The sequence below is a fragment of the Pomacea canaliculata genome, linkage group LG2 (genome assembly GCF_003073045.1).
Source record: "Pomacea canaliculata isolate SZHN2017 linkage group LG2, ASM307304v1, whole genome shotgun sequence".
NCBI classification, from domain to species: domain Eukaryota; kingdom Metazoa; phylum Mollusca; class Gastropoda; order Architaenioglossa; family Ampullariidae; genus Pomacea; species Pomacea canaliculata.
In genome coordinates, this window is record NC_037591.1 from 8,030,074 (window position 1) to 8,049,414 (window position 19,341).

The 19,341-nt window shown below is 37.8% G+C and overlaps 3 protein-coding genes across 7 annotated transcripts in view; 2 read left to right on the top strand and 1 right to left on the bottom strand.

The window, feature by feature from the left end:
- Window positions 1-7,671, top strand: part of LOC112558301 (O-acyltransferase like protein-like) — a 28,945-nt gene extending 21,274 nt beyond the window's left edge. For all 3 annotated transcript variants that reach the window (XM_025228685.1, XM_025228682.1, XM_025228683.1), the window contains exons 6-16: window positions 22-374; window positions 966-1,145; window positions 1,435-1,528; window positions 1,975-2,073; window positions 2,374-2,539; window positions 2,897-2,979; window positions 3,166-3,267; window positions 3,550-3,676; window positions 4,297-4,501; window positions 5,193-5,335; window positions 5,845-7,671. In XM_025228685.1, coding sequence (XP_025084470.1) covers window positions 22-374; window positions 966-1,145; window positions 1,435-1,528; window positions 1,975-2,073; window positions 2,374-2,539; window positions 2,897-2,979; window positions 3,166-3,267; window positions 3,550-3,676; window positions 4,297-4,501; window positions 5,193-5,335; window positions 5,845-5,973 — 1,681 coding nt within the window. In that variant the 3' untranslated portion in view covers window positions 5,974-7,671. The remainder of the gene's footprint in view (window positions 1-21; window positions 375-965; window positions 1,146-1,434; window positions 1,529-1,974; window positions 2,074-2,373; window positions 2,540-2,896; window positions 2,980-3,165; window positions 3,268-3,549; window positions 3,677-4,296; window positions 4,502-5,192; window positions 5,336-5,844) is intronic.
- A 672-nt stretch (window positions 7,672-8,343) lies between these two features.
- LOC112558321 (translin-like) lies at window positions 8,344-11,780 on the top strand. 2 transcript variants are annotated; one of them, XM_025228739.1, is made up of 6 exons: window positions 8,344-8,519; window positions 8,771-8,864; window positions 9,337-9,430; window positions 9,670-9,785; window positions 10,035-10,114; window positions 10,421-11,780. In XM_025228739.1, the coding sequence occupies exons 1-6, from the start codon at window positions 8,454-8,456 to the stop codon at window positions 10,655-10,657; spliced, it is 687 nt and encodes a 228-aa protein (XP_025084524.1). In that variant the 5' UTR covers window positions 8,344-8,453; the 3' UTR covers window positions 10,658-11,780. The 2 variants fall into 2 exon arrangements, with proteins under 2 accessions (XP_025084524.1, XP_025084523.1); XM_025228738.1 differs by having other exon boundaries at window positions 8,345-8,519; window positions 9,334-9,430.
- The window catches only part of LOC112558294, a 37,865-nt gene continuing 30,171 nt past the window's right edge, over window positions 11,648-19,341 (bottom strand). For both annotated transcript variants that reach the window (XM_025228674.1, XM_025228676.1), the window contains 9 exons: window positions 18,518-18,661; window positions 18,081-18,206; window positions 16,147-16,275; window positions 15,438-15,566; window positions 15,171-15,299; window positions 14,879-15,015; window positions 14,368-14,413; window positions 13,758-13,903; window positions 11,648-12,238 (listed from right to left, as the gene is read on the bottom strand). In XM_025228674.1, coding sequence (XP_025084459.1) covers window positions 12,176-12,238; window positions 13,758-13,903; window positions 14,368-14,413; window positions 14,879-15,015; window positions 15,171-15,299; window positions 15,438-15,566; window positions 16,147-16,275; window positions 18,081-18,206; window positions 18,518-18,661 — 1,049 coding nt within the window. In that variant the 3' untranslated portion in view covers window positions 11,648-12,175. The remainder of the gene's footprint in view (window positions 12,239-13,757; window positions 13,904-14,367; window positions 14,414-14,878; window positions 15,016-15,170; window positions 15,300-15,437; window positions 15,567-16,146; window positions 16,276-18,080; window positions 18,207-18,517; window positions 18,662-19,341) is intronic.

The window sequence follows — 19,341 nt, forward strand, 5'->3', positions numbered from 1 at the left end:
GAAACCATTCTCTGTACTTAGCGGGATCATCGCCTTCCTTGCCCTCCTTGGAGTGTGTGGCACAGCCTACGGCCTTCACCTCAAAGGGAGCGAGAAGACACCAAACAAGACAAGCACGCCATACCTTACAAGTCATATCAATATGGCCTTTAATGGGGAAACGCATGAAAATATCGAAAAACACGCCAATGGAAGTAGTTCTCTCCACGAAGTTATGGTTCAAGACAAGAATGGTGAAGGGTATGTCATTGGAAACGGCAATCTACCGGAAGTGACGGGTCAAGGCGAGAAACACAAACCGACAGTAGCTACTAACGGACTAAAGATATACGCCAATCACGAGCCAGTGGAACAAAAAATAGTCAGATCCAGAGGTATCAGAAAATATTTTTGGCTTTTTTTTTTTTTTGCTACCTTTACTTACATTCTGGCAAGAGCACAGGTATCAACATCTTCCTCTTTAATGCGAACAAAACTTCCCATACTGGCAAAACTTTCTCTTACCTTGCTCAAACGAGTAGCCTCTTTCCTCTTTAGTATCTAGTTATTAACATTGCTCGAATACACACACACATGTCTAATACAGGGCAACATTCACTGCCTTGTCAAAACTCATTCTTGTTTTGTCTTATAGTCTTTATCTTTTGCAAATTCGACCTATTCATGGTTTTGATTATTGAAAATTCTCTAATTTTCTTATTCTGACACTTTTTACTGATTTGTACTTTTATTTATGTGTACTAAACCCTTGTTGCTATACATAAACGTATCGCTTTCCTGATCACTACAAAGAACATAATAAGGAAAAAAATGGTTCTTTTTTGTTAGAAAGACGACATTATCGATGCAACTGTAAAGTGTGACAAACGGTTTTTTTTTAACTCTCGTTCACATTTTTTGTTAAATAGCATGTTATTCATATTTTCTAACTTTAAAGATCAGTTGTTCATATTTTCTGTTTACAGGTCTGTGCTCCAAGCTGCTGTTGAGTTTCTCGGTACTAGAAAACGGCAAAAAGCTGCTAAGCTTTGAGAAAGGTCAAGGGGACCTGTCGTGCCTTCACGGCATCCGGGTCATTACCATTACATGGGTCATCCTGGGTCACTGCTTTGCCATGCCGACTACTGCTACAGCCAACACAGTGGGTAAGTGTGGGTAACCATGTAAGCAGCTAAGACATCATTCATCAACTTCATAAAGCATTCTTTGAACACACTATGAATAATATCACTTGTTTGATCGCCGAGTTCTTGGAAAGTCTCATAATCTTTCAGTATTTATATCGCTCCAGTTTTATATCTTTATGTGCCAGAGCGAAAGCAGTACATTTTGTCCCTTAGCGAAGACACGCAAAAGCAAGAAATTTCGAGAAAAATGTAGTCTTTACACGAAAAACAACAACAATGTGCCTGAATTTACTTTTGATAATTTTAGGAAACACAGCAGCCGTGTTGACTATGCCACAAGATTGGACAATGGCACCTCTAGTTAGTGGAACACTTTCGGTTGATACCTTCTTCCTTTTAAGGTAAATCATCGCAAACTGTTAAAGACATGCCTGAGTGGAATTTTGACTAGTTTAAAGGTCTTTACAAAAACCCAAAACTCTCAGCCTAGAAGGACAGCTCTCTCGTTGACCATAGGCTTAATGTTGTAAGTGTCCATTCTTCAAGCAGCCATAACGGATTTTATTTCCACCACTCATGAAAGTCTGTTTTTGAAGACTTTTATTTTCTGTACATCACACGAATTCTTTCTTCTTATAGTAAGATGTATTAGATAAAAGAAATTAATTTTGTTGAAAAGGATTTAAAGCCGGTTGCTTTTATTCACTTTTAAAGAAATGTTCTTTATAAGGTGATACAACAGAAGCTAAATAACATTCTGGATTTTAAGTTTTCCTTTTATGGATGCTTTAATATTCTTTATTATTTTGTTTACTTAACTGCCGAATGTTGTTCTCCATCTTTGCAGCGGTTGCCTGACATCCTACCTGTTCTTACGACAGGCACAGAAGGCTGGTGGCATCACGTGTAGAAACATGATTCTGTACTACGTGCACCGATTCTGGAGGTAAAGAGAATGAAGGAGACAAAAATGACAATGACTATTACAGATGTTAAGAGCATAAGCAAACAATGTTAGAGAGTGAAAAAAGGTTAAAAAATAAAATTCAGATAATGCAGAAAAGACACGATGTCTGTTAGGTTTCAAACCTCGCAAAAACATGTCCTGAAGTGAATTACTGATAAAGAAGTGAATAAGTAAATTATTCTTTTCTTTTGAGCCTCTTTATCTTTATTTGAAAGAACTATTTTACAATAGTTAAAAAACTGACTTTATCTGATGCACTGGAGATGGTCTTTGTCCTAGGCTGACACCTTTGTATATGGTCGCTATCATATTTTATGCCGGAATAATGCCATACCTTATGAGCGGTCCCTACGACAACTCGCAAACAATTGCCTTGCAGAACTGCAAGAAGTACTGGTGGGCTAACATTCTCTATGTCAACAATCTTGTTGATATAGCAAAACTGGTAAGATAAACAATGTATTCTGTATTCTATATTAATCTGTGTGTTTATGTCTTTGCGTGCGTGTGTCTGCATTTGCTTGCGTTTGGGTGCGCGTGCATGTTTAAGTGATCCGTTATGACGAGTCAACTGACATTTGGCATGTTTCAAGTACTAGTAAGATGAAAATCTTTTCTAATAATTTTCTTGCATGCAGCTGAAATTTTCTCGACACCTTGGGTGTTTTCAAACAATGTACGCATCTAAATTTAGTCACTTCATGAACATCACAGGTACTTTACAGTGTTATTGAATATTAGCTTAAAGCCAAACTTGATGGACGCAAACATTCTTATCTCAACACTTATTTTCAACTTACAGTGTATGGGCTGGAGCTGGTATCTCTCTGACGACATGCAGTTCTATGTCATTGCCCCCCTTATGCTCGTGCCATGGGCATTTGGGTAAGAAGATACATTTTGTTGTTTGTTTGTTTTTTCTTCTTCTTCTTTCTCATTTTCCTGTGATTTCTTTCTTCTCTCCACATTTAATGCTTCTTCTATTTCCCTCTTTACATCCGTCTTTGGCCATTAAAATTTGTCTCTCCTTTTCTTCCTAGTTGTTCATTATCTGTGATTTTCCTATTCCAGGAAACGGACTATCGGCATTCTGTTCTGCGTTGCTCTGATCATCGTCCACATCGTCACAAACCCCATTTTCATCACAAGAGATAATCTGCAGCTTATCTACGGGTAATACTTTTATCCATTTTTTCCATTATTCTTACTCCTACCGATATGCATTTATGATATGATATGATGTGATGTGATGTGATATGATATGATATGATATGATATGATGCCTCAATAACAAATCTAACTAATTATGGATGGGTAGAAGGTCAGTATGTCATACAATGTCAACCTGAAGTTTATACGGTAAGGTAAGGTAACTTGTGAAGCATATAAATTTGTTAGGAATTATAGAAACTCAAATTTAGTGACATCTGCTAAGTCTTGACTGTGTTCGTGCAGAAATGCACAGACAGAATATATGAAGGAAGTCTACTTTCCTCCCTGGACCCGTGTCGCGCCATTTGCAATCGGTGTTCTCTTGGGCTACATCTTGCACTCCACTGGATGCAAGTACAAAATGCAAAAGGTGGGTAAATCAAGATTCGCACGCTTGTCACAAATGCTTCTATCCATCAGGAAAATATGGAACAGAAAGACAAACGAAGAATAAAATTAGATAACTGTGATAGAAAAGAAGATGTGACACTGACGTGAAGATGATAACTAATGGTGGTGGGGGATGATGAGAGCTCTTGTTAAAAATAAATGCAAAGGAACAGATGGAGAAAGAGGTAATGAGAGAGCTAGACCTGGTTATGATGATATAAAACATGGAACTGGCCTGAAAGTGATAAGAATTGATGATGGTGGTAGAGGTGATTGGGCGAGACATAGAAGTAAAGATATAGACAGTATGTGTGCGAGTGCGTGCGTGTCAGAGAGAGAGAGATGCTACAAATCTTCGACTGTTGGATTATTCTGTTCATGTAAAATTTTAAATATGACGAGGAAGTCTAGTTTTATATTCTAATGATTTGGTAAAGCTCAACGAGAAAACTCCTTCCCCGAAATCTGGATAAATACACTCTTCCATGCTGATGAAATTCTATGCTGACATTTGTATGTGTATACATATGTGTCACCTTCTTACCCAGTAAGCCTCACACTTCATACTCAGTTCAATGTTCTTAAAAACTCCTCTTTCAGCTTCTCGTGCTGTTAGGGTGGCTGGTGGCAACGGCTGTAGGTCTAGTGGCTGTTTACACTCAGTTTGATAATATCAAAGGCTTGGACAAGACTCTACACCTGACCTGGGACTCAAACCAGTTTGCCGTGTACGAGACTCTCAGTCGACCAGCGTGGGCATGTGCAGTGGCGTGGGTCATACTGGCTTGTTGCACAGAACATGGAGGTATGTATGGTTGTCTCTCTTTTTATTTTCTCTGCTGAGTGAATTTTATCTGAAACGCTAGCAATCAGATTTGAGCAGTAAGAGATTTAATCAACCTTAACAGGCCAGTATGAAGTGACCTGTGATAGAAAAGGTCCCGGATACAGATCAAACCAATTACATCTTATCCCTTACACAATAAAATATTATTGTAATGTAAATTTGTTATTTACCAGCACATACATTTTATGCCTTTATGAGTTACTATATTTTATTGGAGGAAGGAAAGATAGCCAAGTTGTTACAGCGCTGGCGTCCGAACTGAGAGCGTGCTGGTTCTATTCCCGATTAGCGCATCAAACTTCCCCTAATCGACCCAGCTGGAATGGGTACCTGAAAATTTTGACGACGGACAATTTGTTGGTTTTTCTAAAAAAGATAACAATAATTGCTACATTGCTTCGAGATGTATTGAAAAAAAATAGTTCCTTTTGCGATTGGTGAATTAACAGTAAGATGGTCCAAATTTTTCAAGAAAGTTTTTTCTCCATGCGGGGGAACAAAATACAGTAGCACACAGGCATGGGTCAGCCAGTAATGCCAGTAATACGTGAAGATTACATTCCTGCCTGCCAAAAACGTAGGATATTATTTGTCCTCCTCTAATGATGTGAAGTAGACATCATCTACTGTTATTATACTTTACACACAGGCTTTGTAAACACCTTCTTGTCCTGGAGGGGCTGGGCGCCTCTGTCACGGCTGACCTACGGGGCCTACCTGTTCCACCTCACCACGTTCTACGTCATCTTGGGCAACAAAATCGCACCTTTCCATCTTTCCTCCTGGACTGTGGTAAGCACGATAAGTATAGTAACTATGGTAACTAGAGAGGAAGTCAATGGGAAAGTAAATAGCTTTGCAGTTCTGCTCTTCTGAAGATGAGTCCATGACACTCACAGAAACGTGCAGTCAGTATGAACCAACACAAATCTAGTAAATTAATTTTAAAAATTGTACCAAATTACTTAGCCTGAAAGTAAATTCGCCCATAAATATAACAAGGTTAACGCCATTGTAATAACAGTCCTACTCATTTACTTACTAAACAATCCATCACTAATGCACATAGTCAAAGAGACTGCAAGACCAAGTGGATGAATAATGATAGAGTTGTAATGGAATAGATAAACAGACAGACAGACGAACTGATACGTGATTGGAAGGATATAAATGAAATCGGCGATATCTACATCTGTAAATAAATAATTCATTCATTAATAAATGGCACTTTAAAGGTGAAACCATCATAGTTTGAAAATAACTGACATCTATTACTGTTGTTGTCGTTGTTATTTCTTCAGGCGGAGCTAACAATCTCTGTCACGGTTCTGACCTACATGGTGTCCTTCGTCTTCTCGCTGCTGGTGGAGTCGCCTACTCTTGGCCTCGAGAAGGCGCTGCTTGGTGGCGCTGGTAACAAGAAACATTAGTGACGTCAGTGATGTACATCAAAGACACTTCTGTGCAGCTTTACCTCCTTTTCATGGGCGGTCCGGTGGCGCAACGATTAGCTCCTGTCACCAATACAGTGAGGACTGGCTGTGCTGGGTTCAGATCTCGTCTCGGGCACGTTCTTTCTCTCAATGTGGCATATGTTTAGAGGGCTGGCTGCCTTACAATGATTTCGCCTTAGTTGCTAGTTCGGCGAAAAACATCAATTTCCCACAACCACACACCTTTTTGACATACAAATTTACCCAAATATGCTGAAGAAGGAAACCTTATGATTAACCTCAGCAGCCTTATCCATCTCTTCATTTGTTTTCAAGGCAAAATAAAAGTGTTTAGAATCTCGTCAAGTGTATGATCAGTTTGATTCTCATCTATTTTCTGGTCTGTTTATATGCAAAAAGTTAAAGGTTATGTAGGGTGTTGTGTTTAATGAGAGAAATTACACTGGACTCTTGCTTCAACCCAGTCTCGTTCTCCATCACGTGACCTTATAACGTATGCCCGTGACTGTTTACCAGGCGAAACGAAGAAGTGAGCTACCACCCCAGCGTCGAAAAAAAAGGCAGAGGGAGCTCGAAAATATTTTTCATAATTTTCGATTTGACAGAAACTTGAGAAGAAAGTAAACGTGAAGATGAGAAGACTCGGCTAACTACAGAGGTCTGGTGGCCTAGAGACTTGAACACCTTGTGCTCAAAGTAACATTTCTTGCTGCTTTATGAGGACAGTGCGGCTTGTGTTTTGTGTCTCAATTTCTCTGGGATACAGTTCCTTCACTTTTTCAGCATAATAAAGTTGCCCAAAAAGGAAAGGATGCATCTCGCAATTTTCTATCGCCAAACGATTAGAGCATGAAGAGGTCAGTGTCACGATCGAGTGCTACTGCTGCTAATTAAAATTATAAACAAACTGCGATTCTAATTGACAACATTACAGTCTGTAAATGATTGCATGTACATAACAATAAAAGTATTAGACTGTACTTAAATCAAACATATTACCTATAAAAAATATACAGTATCTAATATGTGTGAGAAAAGAATGCATCAAGGTGTAATTGGTTGAACTTCAACATTAAAGTAAAAAACAAATTATCGTGTATTTACCACGATATTGTATCAGTTTTCTACGCTGGCGAAAAGAAATCTGAACGTCTGTGTTGCTGCTGCTGCTGCCATGTTTGACGGACTGTCCCTTTGTCATGTGTGACTGATTGTCACTTGATGTCATGTTTGATTTGTTGTCGCTTTGTCATGTGTGACTGATTGTCGCTTGATGTCATGTTTGACCAGTCCTCGATCGTTTCCTTGCGCCCCAACAGTGCACTAGTGTTGACAGAATAAACTGTAAAAGCAATCTTGATCATCCTGTTCTGATTTAGAAATAAACACTTGGCAAGTGTATTGCTCATTGCATGATAGAACGAAGACTATATGCTTGGACTAATAAGCGAGGGTTAACTTGTACAGATTTGGCGAGCTAGCATCATGCAGGCAAATTATGGAATTTGTCTTCAGTTCTCTTATCAACAACGACCTAGTAAAGCGCCCTGTGTACATAAGCAATAAAAGTTATTTTTCTTCTGAACTACAAGTCTGTGTGTCTGTTTTAGTAGTTTACAAAATTTCTAAAACGAGTAATGTAACAAGAAGTAAGATATTCAATATAGGAGCCTGTTGCTGAAATAAAAAGTAATAAAATCTTTCGTTTTTGTTTTATTTTTCTTCGTAGTCATCTTTTTTTAAAAAAAAAAACAAGACGTGCTTTTTACTTTCTTGGCTATACTGTAAAGTAAATTGTTTATACATTGTTTATGAATTTCATGCACACAGAAAGATATAAATAATTGTACTGATAGAATGGTTCCGGCCAGTTGAATGCTGCTATCTGCTGACATCAATTAGAAATCTATTGTTTAACTGTTATAACGTGTAATAATGAGCTATGTGACGTCACCAAAATGTGCGTGAAGGACAGGGTCAGCCAGCCGCCGATTGCTCAGTTTGGTCAAACCAACATGGTACTCGATCCTTTCTACTACAATCATTACTGTTAATTTTTGCTGTTTTATGATGTATACATCAAAGCAACATATATATATAAGTTCAGAATTGTTTTTATTGTTATTTTTACCTCCCCTAGCTGGGAGAAGGTGCTTCCCTTGGATACAGTATCCGTTTCTCATAACTTTACAAATGTATACTAAACCTGTCTCAAAAGTGCTCCCGCTTCACCTACATTTGGCCCAGCTCTATATCTTTCTGCGTTGTACAAAAGATGCAGGTTATTTGTACTATTACTGTACTGAGTGGGTGTATGCTCTCTCTCTGTCTACTAAGGGGCCTGTACTCCAAATTAACTGTAAATTGTGTCCCTTGATCTTCGATCTCGGCGTGTTCTTCTCGCCGCTGGTTAAATTATCAATTTACTCGCTTTGTTTCAACGGAGTGGCACCAAAATGTCGACTACGCAAATGTTCGCTGAATTTCAGGCTTTTCTAGACGCTGATTATACGCTTCGTGAGGTCAGATCCATAATCACATATGGATGAGTATTGTTATTTATAATACCTTTAATTCATTCTACTCGATTAATAGTAGAAGATACTCGACTTTATGTTATCGTGTACATTAAGTAATAATGTAGTGATTTCTTTTTGTTTTCTTATTAGTCTCCTCTGTGTGTGTGTGTGTGAAAGAAAGAAATCAGCATTACATGCAGAACTATAGTTAATGATTAGATTTAAAAACCGACTACATGAACCTCTTTGTACAGGAAATCCGCGAGCGGGTGAGAGATCTAGAGCAGACAGCAAGAGAGATTCAGACTTTACTGCAAGGAATTCATCATCAGACAGACACTGAAAATGGTTTGCTTATTCAAACAATGGATTTTTATAAATTTGCAGAACCAAAAAAAACAGGAAAAAATTAGATTAATCAGCTATGAAATGGTGCTATAACAGGATTTAGAAAGGGGGAAAATCGTGACTGGATTATTTGGATGAAAAATGAATTACTTTTGATTAAAATATTGACTTTTTGGCATTCTACTTTTTATCTAATCAGCAAAAAAGTTTTGAACTTATTTATGTGTTTTTGTTTTAACAGAGACACACAGGCATTCACATACATAAATACAGGGCTGTTGGTGAAGGCAGTGTGGCTTTACCTTAAGCGTCTTAAACCTTGAATTCTAATGGGAACAGATTTAAGAGAACCATGACTTCTCCAGCTCTATAACTGATACCCTGTAATGATTTTTTTCAGATTTGTTTTGTATAACCTTTTTACAGGCTGATCTAATTGAAATATTTTTCTCGTTTCTCTCTCTTTCAGTAGTAATATTGTGTGAGAAGACAAAGACTTTGTTTGAGAAAGTAACAGAACAGTTTGATCTGTTAGCTGCAAAAATACCTGAGGATCAGTATTACAGGTATTGTCCAGATGATCTACCAGTTAAAAGCTTTGGGTTTTTTTGTGCTTTGGTTTGTTTTTTAAAAGGCTTTGAGAGAAGCATAATATGTGTCACCATAAAGTTACTGCAGCTTTTGTGGGTGATATGCAGTACAGTGAGTGTTATGATAACCTTAGATTTCCTAAGATATGTATATCATTTAAGAATCATATGGTTAAGGACACATTAACATTCAGCCTTTGTCAATTTTTTCTTAGGTTCCATGACCACTGGCGATTTGTCATGCAACGACTGGCATATTTAACAGCTATGAAAGTCTATCTTACCCAGGATCGCTTGATCACCCTCCAAGAAACAGCAAACCTTTTAGGAGGTATAAATTTGTTATTTCTTCTCTTAGTTATTTAAGTTTATGAAAGAAAAGATTTCAGTTAAATAATTTTTACACGTTTACAGTCCTTCTATATTGTTTTAGGCTGGTAGATATCATTGTACAATGTATTTAGTTCCCAAAGCATTTAGACATTTACAAAAAGCTTTTATGTGGTTAAATTTTGATGGATTTTGAATGTCTTTCATTTTTTTTAAACAAAAACAAACACAAGTTGTCTGTCGGTTTCAGTAAAAATCAGTAGAAAAGAGGGCTTTCATCTAGATCTTGATGACTTCCTCATGGGACTTTTGACTATGGCATCAGAGCTGGTAAGCAGCTAATAAGAGTTAAAGTTTAAATATGCTAGTTTAATTGCTACATACTACAAACCTATAGCCAGATTGAAAGCATAGATCTTAGAGAAATGGTCTTCTTCATTCGGAACCTATGGATGTTACCTATTTCTATTTTTTTCGAAGAAAAGCTTTGTAACATCAAGAATCTCATTTGGTATTTAATGGTATAGATGTAAATACCTGGACTCACCAAGTCTATGAATGCTGGAATTCTTTCTCCTAACAACTGCAGCAGTCAGATGCTTTTATTTCTAAAGACTGAAACTGTGTTCTTTTCAGAGTCGCTTTGCAGTTAATGCAGTGGTCTCTGGTGATGTATCACGCCCAGTCAAGATCTCCAGGTTTCTCTCAGAGCTGGATTCAGGATTTCGTCTTCTAAACTTGAAAAATGATGCACTGCGTAAAAGATTTGATTCTTTAAAATATTCAGTTCAGAAAGTGGAAGGTGTGGTGTATGATTTATCTATCAGAAACCTTATATCTCAAGATGGCAGCCCCAACAAGCCTCTGGAGTAAACAAAAGTGGACTTCAGCAAATCATAGTGTCAGTTTGCTCAGATAGGCAGCAAATTAAGAAATTGTTTTTAGTTGTTTCTAATTGCATTTGTTGTGCCTACAAAAGAAATTACGAAAAGAGTTGCGTTTTGCGGGTTCATGTGATTGATAAGACACGGACTTTCCTTCAGGAAAGATGTGTAAACAGTTTGTAATTTCAGGTGTACTAATGGCTGTATCAAACATTGGTCTGATAATCTTGAGCGCAGTCCAATGCCGCAACAGTTAGTGCCTGTCACCAATACAGTGAGGATTGGCTGTCTTGGGTTCAGATCTCGTCTCGGGCACACTGTTCTTTCTCTGTATGTGGCATCTGTTTACAGGGCTGACTGCTTTGCCATGATATAGCCTTAGCTATCTGCTCGATGTAAAACACCAATTTCCCCCTCTGATGACCTTGAGGAAGGTGTTCTTTAAATAACACTCCAAAGATATCTTTCACAAACGAAAACACTTCACTTAGAAGGCTACTGTACATTAATCTGTTAATCCAAGACTATGGACACTTACAAATATTTTTAAAAAGGAAGATCCTGATAGACTTATTACAAGTTACAAGCATGTTTTAAGTGCCCTGGTTGACTGACAATGACAGTGAAAAAGAACCTCTTTGAAAAACAATTTTTTTTTCATTTTTTTTTTTTAAGAAAGAAGATATTGTCTCCAATGCCAAAAAAAACATGAGTCCTTACAAATTTTTAGAAACATCTGGTGAATAGTGATCCAGTCAGTAGATATATGTACCAGTGATTCTATGCTTGTTTCTTCCACATAATATGGATGTATCTGTTAATACTGCACAGCAAAGAATCCTGCTTTGTGAGTAAGAAGCTGATTCACTCAAAAATTATAGATTATTGCTTTGAAGTAATGCAGTCATGCAGAATGTGCAATACTTTAAAAATGCTTTGAACAACATTGGCTAACTAAAAATTCACTTTAGTGTCTTTATTTTGGTCACATTTATTTCTGACTGCGGAAAAAAGAAAAAAAATGTTTGTATAAAATAATAATGCTTTATTAGACAGTAATACATGCATCACGAAAAGAATTTTGAACAAAATAAAGATTTGAGTTGAGGTAATACATGTTATCAATTTTAAATGAATGTCTGTTGCATATTTGGAAAAAAAAGCTGTCAAACATACAAAAGAAGGTTTCTACATTGCAATTCATAGAACTCAGAAGAGTAGAGTTACGCTGTTGGCTGCTCCACTTAAACACCTTGGAACAAATAACATATCAGGTCAGGATGTCAGCTTGTTTCCAGAAAAAATACCTGTCAGCCTTAATACTGACTCCCACATCAGCTTTTACAAAAGTAAAGTAGTGTTTGTAACTGTTGGCTTCAGTATCAGTGTATATCCCAAACAACTGTCATTGACAACTGAGTCCAGTCACCTGAGTGGTGTGTTTTAAGTCTGATGGTGACTGCAGTTAAGACACAGAATTTTCAGTGATCCCTCATAGCTTCTTAAGTTATTCTGGTGAATACATAGGATTATCAGTGCCAACAATGGTTCTTCCGTCTGTCTGAGCAGTCTGAAACATTACAAAAGCCATATATTATGTTCACACAGCAGACAATATTAGAATAACCCCTAAAGTGTTATTAACAAGAACAAAAAGAATCCAGCATATGAAATACTTCAGTTATTTTACTCATTTCTGTCAGTGCATGCAAAGTAGGAAACTGACTTCTCAGCTTTGTTTCTGCTCAGCCTATCATGATTGATACAATCTATTTACATACTAGCACATGCATATTTGTGGCTAGAGTGCTGGCATCCAAACTGAGATTTTGATATTCATGTCGCACAGCTCGCTTGCCCGTCAACCCTGCTAGCAGGAATGGGTACCTATCCAAAGAGGGTTGAGGGAGGTAAGACAGTGAGGGAGAGGAGATGGGCCCTGCCCTCACATAAAGCTGACCCCAGAGAAATGTGAGGCTTCTAGCATCTTACTCCCTAACAATCTGAATTCTTTGGCAGAGCAGATGGGAAGCTGTCAATGCCAGGAGATTTCCCTCCCTTCAGACTGCATACAGCTATCTCAACCCTCCCATAGGATAGCTGATGCTCTGGGTTAAGTCAGACTGTTGCTATCTTTGATTCCTTGCATGGATGACGGGTAGTGGCTATGGTAAGTCTGTGGCACTGTGCAAACTCTAGGAGTCTTAATCCTCTAATCCTCACACCTAAGCTACATTTTCCTGTCCATTGCTGGTAAGCACCTACTCTTCATGCAGGGAAACCAGAGCATAAACTTGGAAAATGGTGATATCATGAGGCCTGACAAAACTGCAAACACAGATCAAACTACAAAAATGGGTGTACAGCTGATGATAGCTACAATCACAAGTAAGGTCCCGCCATGCTTGTGCTTAGTTTCCTTCCCACTGCTAGATCTGTGTGTTTCATGTGCTGCTGTCATGTGCAGGTGTTCCGACATAAGTTCCCTCTCTTGAAAGCTGTATAGGTGGTATGACTAGTAGTATGCATTTCACTGTTTTCCCCCCCCCTGGAGTTTGCTAGTGAGGTATGCAGTCATCCTGTCTGTGGTGGTTTTCTAACCATGGTCTAATCTCTGGATCTGTGTACCTGGTGGCACCTATCTCTTCTCTAATTGAGACAATGGCTAAAAATGGGGCACTAGGCCCTGGCTGATGCTTTCTTTGTGGAAAGCCTCTCCAGTGATGTTAGCATCATAATTTTACTTCCTAGCCTTCATCGTTCCCAAGTTTACTCACAAGAAAAGTAGAGGAAATCAAAAAAGTTTGTCTCCCTTGACATGTTACTTAAAAGACTTTTTAAATATTTTTATACAGTAGTTCCTACAACAAAATCTTCACAGGCAATGTATGCGACAAAACTGAGTACTTCAGTAACACAACTGATCACACAACTTGATGTTTTTGTACTAGGATACTTTGGCTCCAGTGATGTTATCACATTACCTACAAAGTGACAATGCCGTTGTGTATTAATCACAATAACAGAAGATTGAGTTAGATCACATGATATGGTCTGTGACACAAAAGAATACTGAGAAAGGTACACACCTGGCTGACCCTGAAAAGAGAAAACATTCTGCTCATAACAACAATCTGTGGTCTGCGAATGAAAAAATACACTGACATCCCAACCACCAAAAGGCCCAGGATGAAACCAATGACAATGCCAGCTACCTGGCCGCCACTTAGACTCCCTGTAAATTGAAAACATGAAGATAATATATAAGACTGTATGAATAGTATCCATGGATAACAGTCTTCCAAGAAGGTGTTTAGTATGTAGGCCAACTTCTCAAGTAACACCGAATTCAGAAAACAATTGGGCTTGATAGTTTATAAGCATGTTGCAGAATTCTTATAAAATTGGTGTTTTTCATATAGAGGTTAATGGATTTCAGACCCCATCAAAATAAAAAATAAAAAAGTTGAAATGTTTTTCTTCATAAATAATTTTGAGCAAAGTTTTTTTCAGGAAAAACCAAAAAATAATGACACTTTACAAACATGATAAATTAACTACAAATGTAACCTTTGTCACTTTCCTTTAGTCACTCGTGCAAAGTTGTTTTTTTTTATATGATGATGAGGGTTTAACAAAATTGGTATGTAGCATTCCGATTTTGTTTCCAAATACAGTTCAAAAAACAATGGTCCTTACCTGAAGAATTTTCCATTTGCCGAGATGCACTAAAAAGACATATACCCTGAAAAAAAATTATTTATACTTCAAGAAAATTAATATCTATCAAATAAAAATACTACCAATAAGATAATACTGCTAAATTCTAGTAGCCTAGAAGGATACAGTATTTATGGAAGAGATTGTTGTATCGAAAAGATATGAAATCATCTAAGCATCATATAGTCATCTCTTCAGGACGATAAGTGGGATTTTTGGAGGGATATTCATCAAAGCATTTTATATACTTCAAAAGGACTAGAAGAATATATATGCTGTTAAATTTCATGTATAAAAAAGAAGAGAGAGATATTGAATGATATTGCAAAAGGAAAGGTGTGACAAAGGACTAGCATTATGGGAAAGGTTGTTAGGAGTCTGTAATATAGTCTGTCTTGCCTAAATCTGTTGATTACTCTGATTTTTTTAGTGTCATAATGTGTGTATTATTATTATTTATATTTTAGTAAGATAAAAAATGATAAACAACCTCCAATCCACAAACGAAACCTTGTGGACATGACTGCTGTGTGCACTTGCATGTGCCAGTATCGCGTAGACAACCAGCCGAACACACAGAAGAACATCTTGTCATACAGTTCACATCCCAGAATCCATCTGGGCAGCCTGTAAACCAATGCTAAATTATTTTAGAAAAAAGCTTGGGGGTAATTTTCTATGTGAACTGAAGATACTTTATGATGTAAATATGATGTTTTATAAGTTTTTCAGGCAAAATAAATTCTTTTATCACAGTGAGTAGAAACTACTGAAAATCATACTGATGTTGCAGAAGGGCCCCATGAATCCAGATGGACAAGAACATGCTCCAGACACCCCATTGCATGCTGTTTCTAGTGGACAAGGACATGAGAACTGACATCCTTGACCATATTTTCCCATGGCACATGCTGCAGAAAGAAAGCACTCACGTAAGATATGAACCCAAGAGAGTGTAGTGCTCTTGTTACTAAAAATAATTGTAAAGAAATGTAGCCATGGTTCACACATCATTCTCTTTTTTTTTTTCCTGTGGAATATGAACTCACGCTGGTCACAGTAAATGCCATCCCATCCTGCTGAACAGTTACAAAGTCCTTTCACTGGATCACATGTTGCTCCATTCTTGCATAGACATAGCTGGGCACACTGTCGTCCATAGTGCTGCGCATCACAACCTATAACCAGCCACAGAAAGTAAACATAATGGCTTCCTTTAAAAAACAAAAGTCTTCATTTACAGATTCGTTCATGTTTGCCATGGTGTCATATGTTCACCGATGCTTTTTTCTTGTAAGGTTGACTGTCAGTTTGTAGTATTTCATATACAGCATACTGAGCTACACATGGGGGAATGTTGTACAATTTCTATCATAATTATAAAGTCTGGCTGCTATGTGCATGTGTATTCATCAGTGTATACTTGCATAATGTTTTCAATATGATGCAAGATCGTATGCATTTGTGACAGTTTCAGGCTTTTTTGTTGTTTTATTTTACAGCTATCACACCACAGTTTCTCTTCTTTCACTGTACGTAGTATTTTTCACACTCAGCAATATGCCAGCATAACTGAGCGCCACAACATAAATATAGTAGCATCACAATAAAGCTTTTGCTCACATTTCAGAAGTAATGCTCATAAGAAAATTCTATTCACTTAATCTAGCAACCATATAACAGAGATTAAGAAGCAGTTTGTCATATTACACAACATTTTCAGAGTTGTTTAACTTAAGAATAAAACAGGCTGCTCACTTTGATCACATCTTTGACCCATGTACCCAGGATCACACCAGCAAATGCCATCACGAAAGTCACAATGCTGACCTGAGCAGTCACAAGTTTGTGAACAGTCTTTGCCCCACTTCACATCTTGTTCACAAGCTGTTGCATTAAAAACTATTTTATTATTTGCTCAGAGACAATACTGCAACATAATATCATATAAGCATGTTAAGGAACTCAACACAGCAGGCACAAACCATCCAGCATTATCATACATTACAGTGTGCTAATTTCTGGGAACCTACAGCAAGAAAAAACTTTTCTTAGCACACACAGTTCTGATAACATTTAGCTTGTGCAGTGTATGCTGTAGTTTTGATTAATATCTGAAAGACCTAGGTGACAAACACAAAATCTGTACTATAGCAGGAGTGTTTGTTCGGAACAGCATGAACGCTGACAGCACTTTGTTTCCCTCCACCATCCATCCCATCCCTACCTTGGCCAGCTGTGTGGGCATAAGTGAGGTGAGTGACTCTGGAGAATGATATAGCACCTGTGTTTTTGTATAAAAAGAAGACAAAATGGAGTGCCTGAACCATGTGACTCTGGAGAATGACATAGCACCTGTGTTTTTGTATAAAAAGCAGGCAAAATGCAGTGCCTGAACCAATGTTTGCTGCATCATGTGGGGTCAATATTTCCCTTTTTCCTATTTCAAATACAGGAGAAGTACCACTGCACCCTGTAGATGTTCTAGTCTGCAGTCAACTGGCTCACATACCTTGAAACTGCTTTCTTTCCCTTCAGTTCCCCCTAAGACCTAAGTGCAGGAGAAGTAACACTGCACTATGTAGGTTTCAGCTGTCAAGTACCTCAAAATCCCACCTATTTTGTTACCCTTATTTTGGGTGTGAGAGAAGTACCACTGTACTGTGCCGGTACTCACATACCTCAAAATCTCCTTTTTTTTCCTTTTCAGTTTTCCTAATTTTGAGTGCAGGAGAAGTACCATTGTACTGTATAGCACAGGTATTCTGATTCACTGTTAAGTGACTCAAAATCTTTTTTCTCTCCCATTAGTTGTTCATGTTCGTTCAATCAAGGAGAATTGAAGATAAGGTGCTAGGTATTGGTAGTGTAAGTAGGTATGGGTAGAATAGTATAAAACTGAAATGCATTATAAATTTACAAACTTCTTTGTATATGTGACTTAGCACATAATGTACATTTGTCCTCATCAAATTAACAAAAGTAAACATATTCTTTGGGCAGATGAATTGTGTCATCCCATGCACAATAAAACCATGAACTAAAGCAGATGTGGAACACAGAGCACACACAGAGACAGAGAGACCACCTATCTGGAGCTGAACAATCCACTGATGAAAATACACTATTGGAAAAAGAAGGGGCTTCTGTGTATTCCAAGTTCGGCAAGTGGGCAAATGGAAAAAAGAACACAGCTCAAGATATTAGATCAGGTAGCACACCCCACGAGTAAGAGCTAAAATTTTTGCGAAAATTGGGAACCTTGGGAACTTCTGTCTTCTTTCCTGGAACAACAGGGGTCTTACTAGCAGGAGATTGGGTGTGGCCCCTACTTTTCCCTGCGGCTGCTTCCTCCATCCCCTCTGGACAACACAATCTGACATGGCAATCAGTGCTACTGACCACCGCTGCCAACCAGCCAGCCTTCAACTGACCTCTAAGCCAACCTCTACCACAACAATGTGTAATACCATACATACTATGTATTAAATACTAACCTTAAAAACACACTGGCCGTTGCATAATCCCCTGATGAGAAGTATTATTTTTGTATCTCTGCTTTCATGCGCTAATTATTTTTTGTCAAAATACTCAAGGTTGATACAGTTTTAATTTTTTGACACAGGTTTTAATACCACATAATACTATAAAACAGGCATAACAAACATATGAAGAAGAAAAAGATGGCATACCTGTCTGGCATCTGTCTCCAGTGTAACCAGGTTCACAGAGGCAATGGCCAAAGTTGTCACAAAAACCATGGTCAGAACAGTCACAGGTTGATGAGCAGTTCACTCCATAGGTGTTCAAAGGGCAGACTGTCACACACACATATATATATTATAACAAATTGTGGTGAATTATTTATTACAACAGCCCAGAAAACGACTGAATTGGCATTTTACAGAAAATATACAGAAATTAACTTTTTTTCCTGTTATTTTTAATTTTGTTTCCTGTGTACCTCATTTTTGTTTTTTAGACTTGAGATCTTACATCTTAACATTTATCTCCCCTGTTCAGCTTCCCCCGCTAACTGCCTCCCTCATTTTCTCTCCACGACGCTCTTCACCTGACATTTGCCAAAATAGTCAATGTTCATAAACTGTAAGGGACATAATGCATATACTGTGACAATCAGGCCCAGTGAAGCCTGGTCGACATTGACATGTTCCGTCAATGGGACTGCAGTCAGCAGCAGCCTCATCACAGCTGCATTCATAGTCACAATCTTGCCCATAATATCCAGACTTGCAGGTGTGCATGCAGAAATCTGTCAACAGATATCACAAAACATGGAGACTAAAACATGACTTACTAGTCAAAGAAGTTTGCCTATGATTTTCAGTTGAAAATTGACTTTGGGTGCATGTTTAAATGACAATGACAATAACAATGACAACTCTTTATTTACAAGGGGTAAAATAAGCAACGGAGCGCTTTTTTCTATTTAGCCCTCGCCTTTTACAGGGAAGGAAATTAACTACATAAATGAAGTAATTAAGCATTATAGAAAAAAAATTGTAGTAAACATGTAAAGTCTCATGTAGATATGTACAGGGAAATGATTGTGAGGTGGATAGGTAGCTCACTGATGGATGGCTATAAGAGGGTGGGTATAATCCTAGTTGAGTGCCACTTTTAAAATATAATCACCTAGAGACTGCTCTGACAATTTCAGTCTCTCAATCATTATGCCGTACACAAAATAAATTTCAAGGAATGCAACTCTACTGATAATTTATTAGATAAGTTATTCCATTTTGGAATGCAGGAGTTTCTTTGCTAGAACAGATAGTTCTTGATCGGAAAATGTTGAAAAAGCAACTGCATGTCCTTTTGTTGGTCAGCAGCAAATGCTTCAGGCCTTACTGAAATTGTTTTTTTAATTGCATCAGGACTGAGTTAATCATCAGTTGGATCAAGGTTGCTAAGAAACCTGTCTTTCAAACA

What these genes read in the sequence shown, in the direction of transcription:
- LOC112558321 (XM_025228738.1), top strand. Translation starts at nt 8,454, where the DNA reads ATGTCGACTACGCAAATGTTCGCTGAATTTCAGGCTTTTCTAGACGCT. An exon ending in CTGATTATACGCTTCGTGAG is followed by an intron (nt 8,520 to 8,770) that starts GTCAGATCCATA and finishes CTCTTTGTACAG; the next exon opens with GAAATCCGCGAGCGGGTGAG. An exon ending in AACAGCAAACCTTTTAGGAG is followed by an intron (nt 9,786 to 10,034) that starts GTATAAATTTGT and finishes TGTCGGTTTCAG; the next exon opens with TAAAAATCAGTAGAAAAGAG.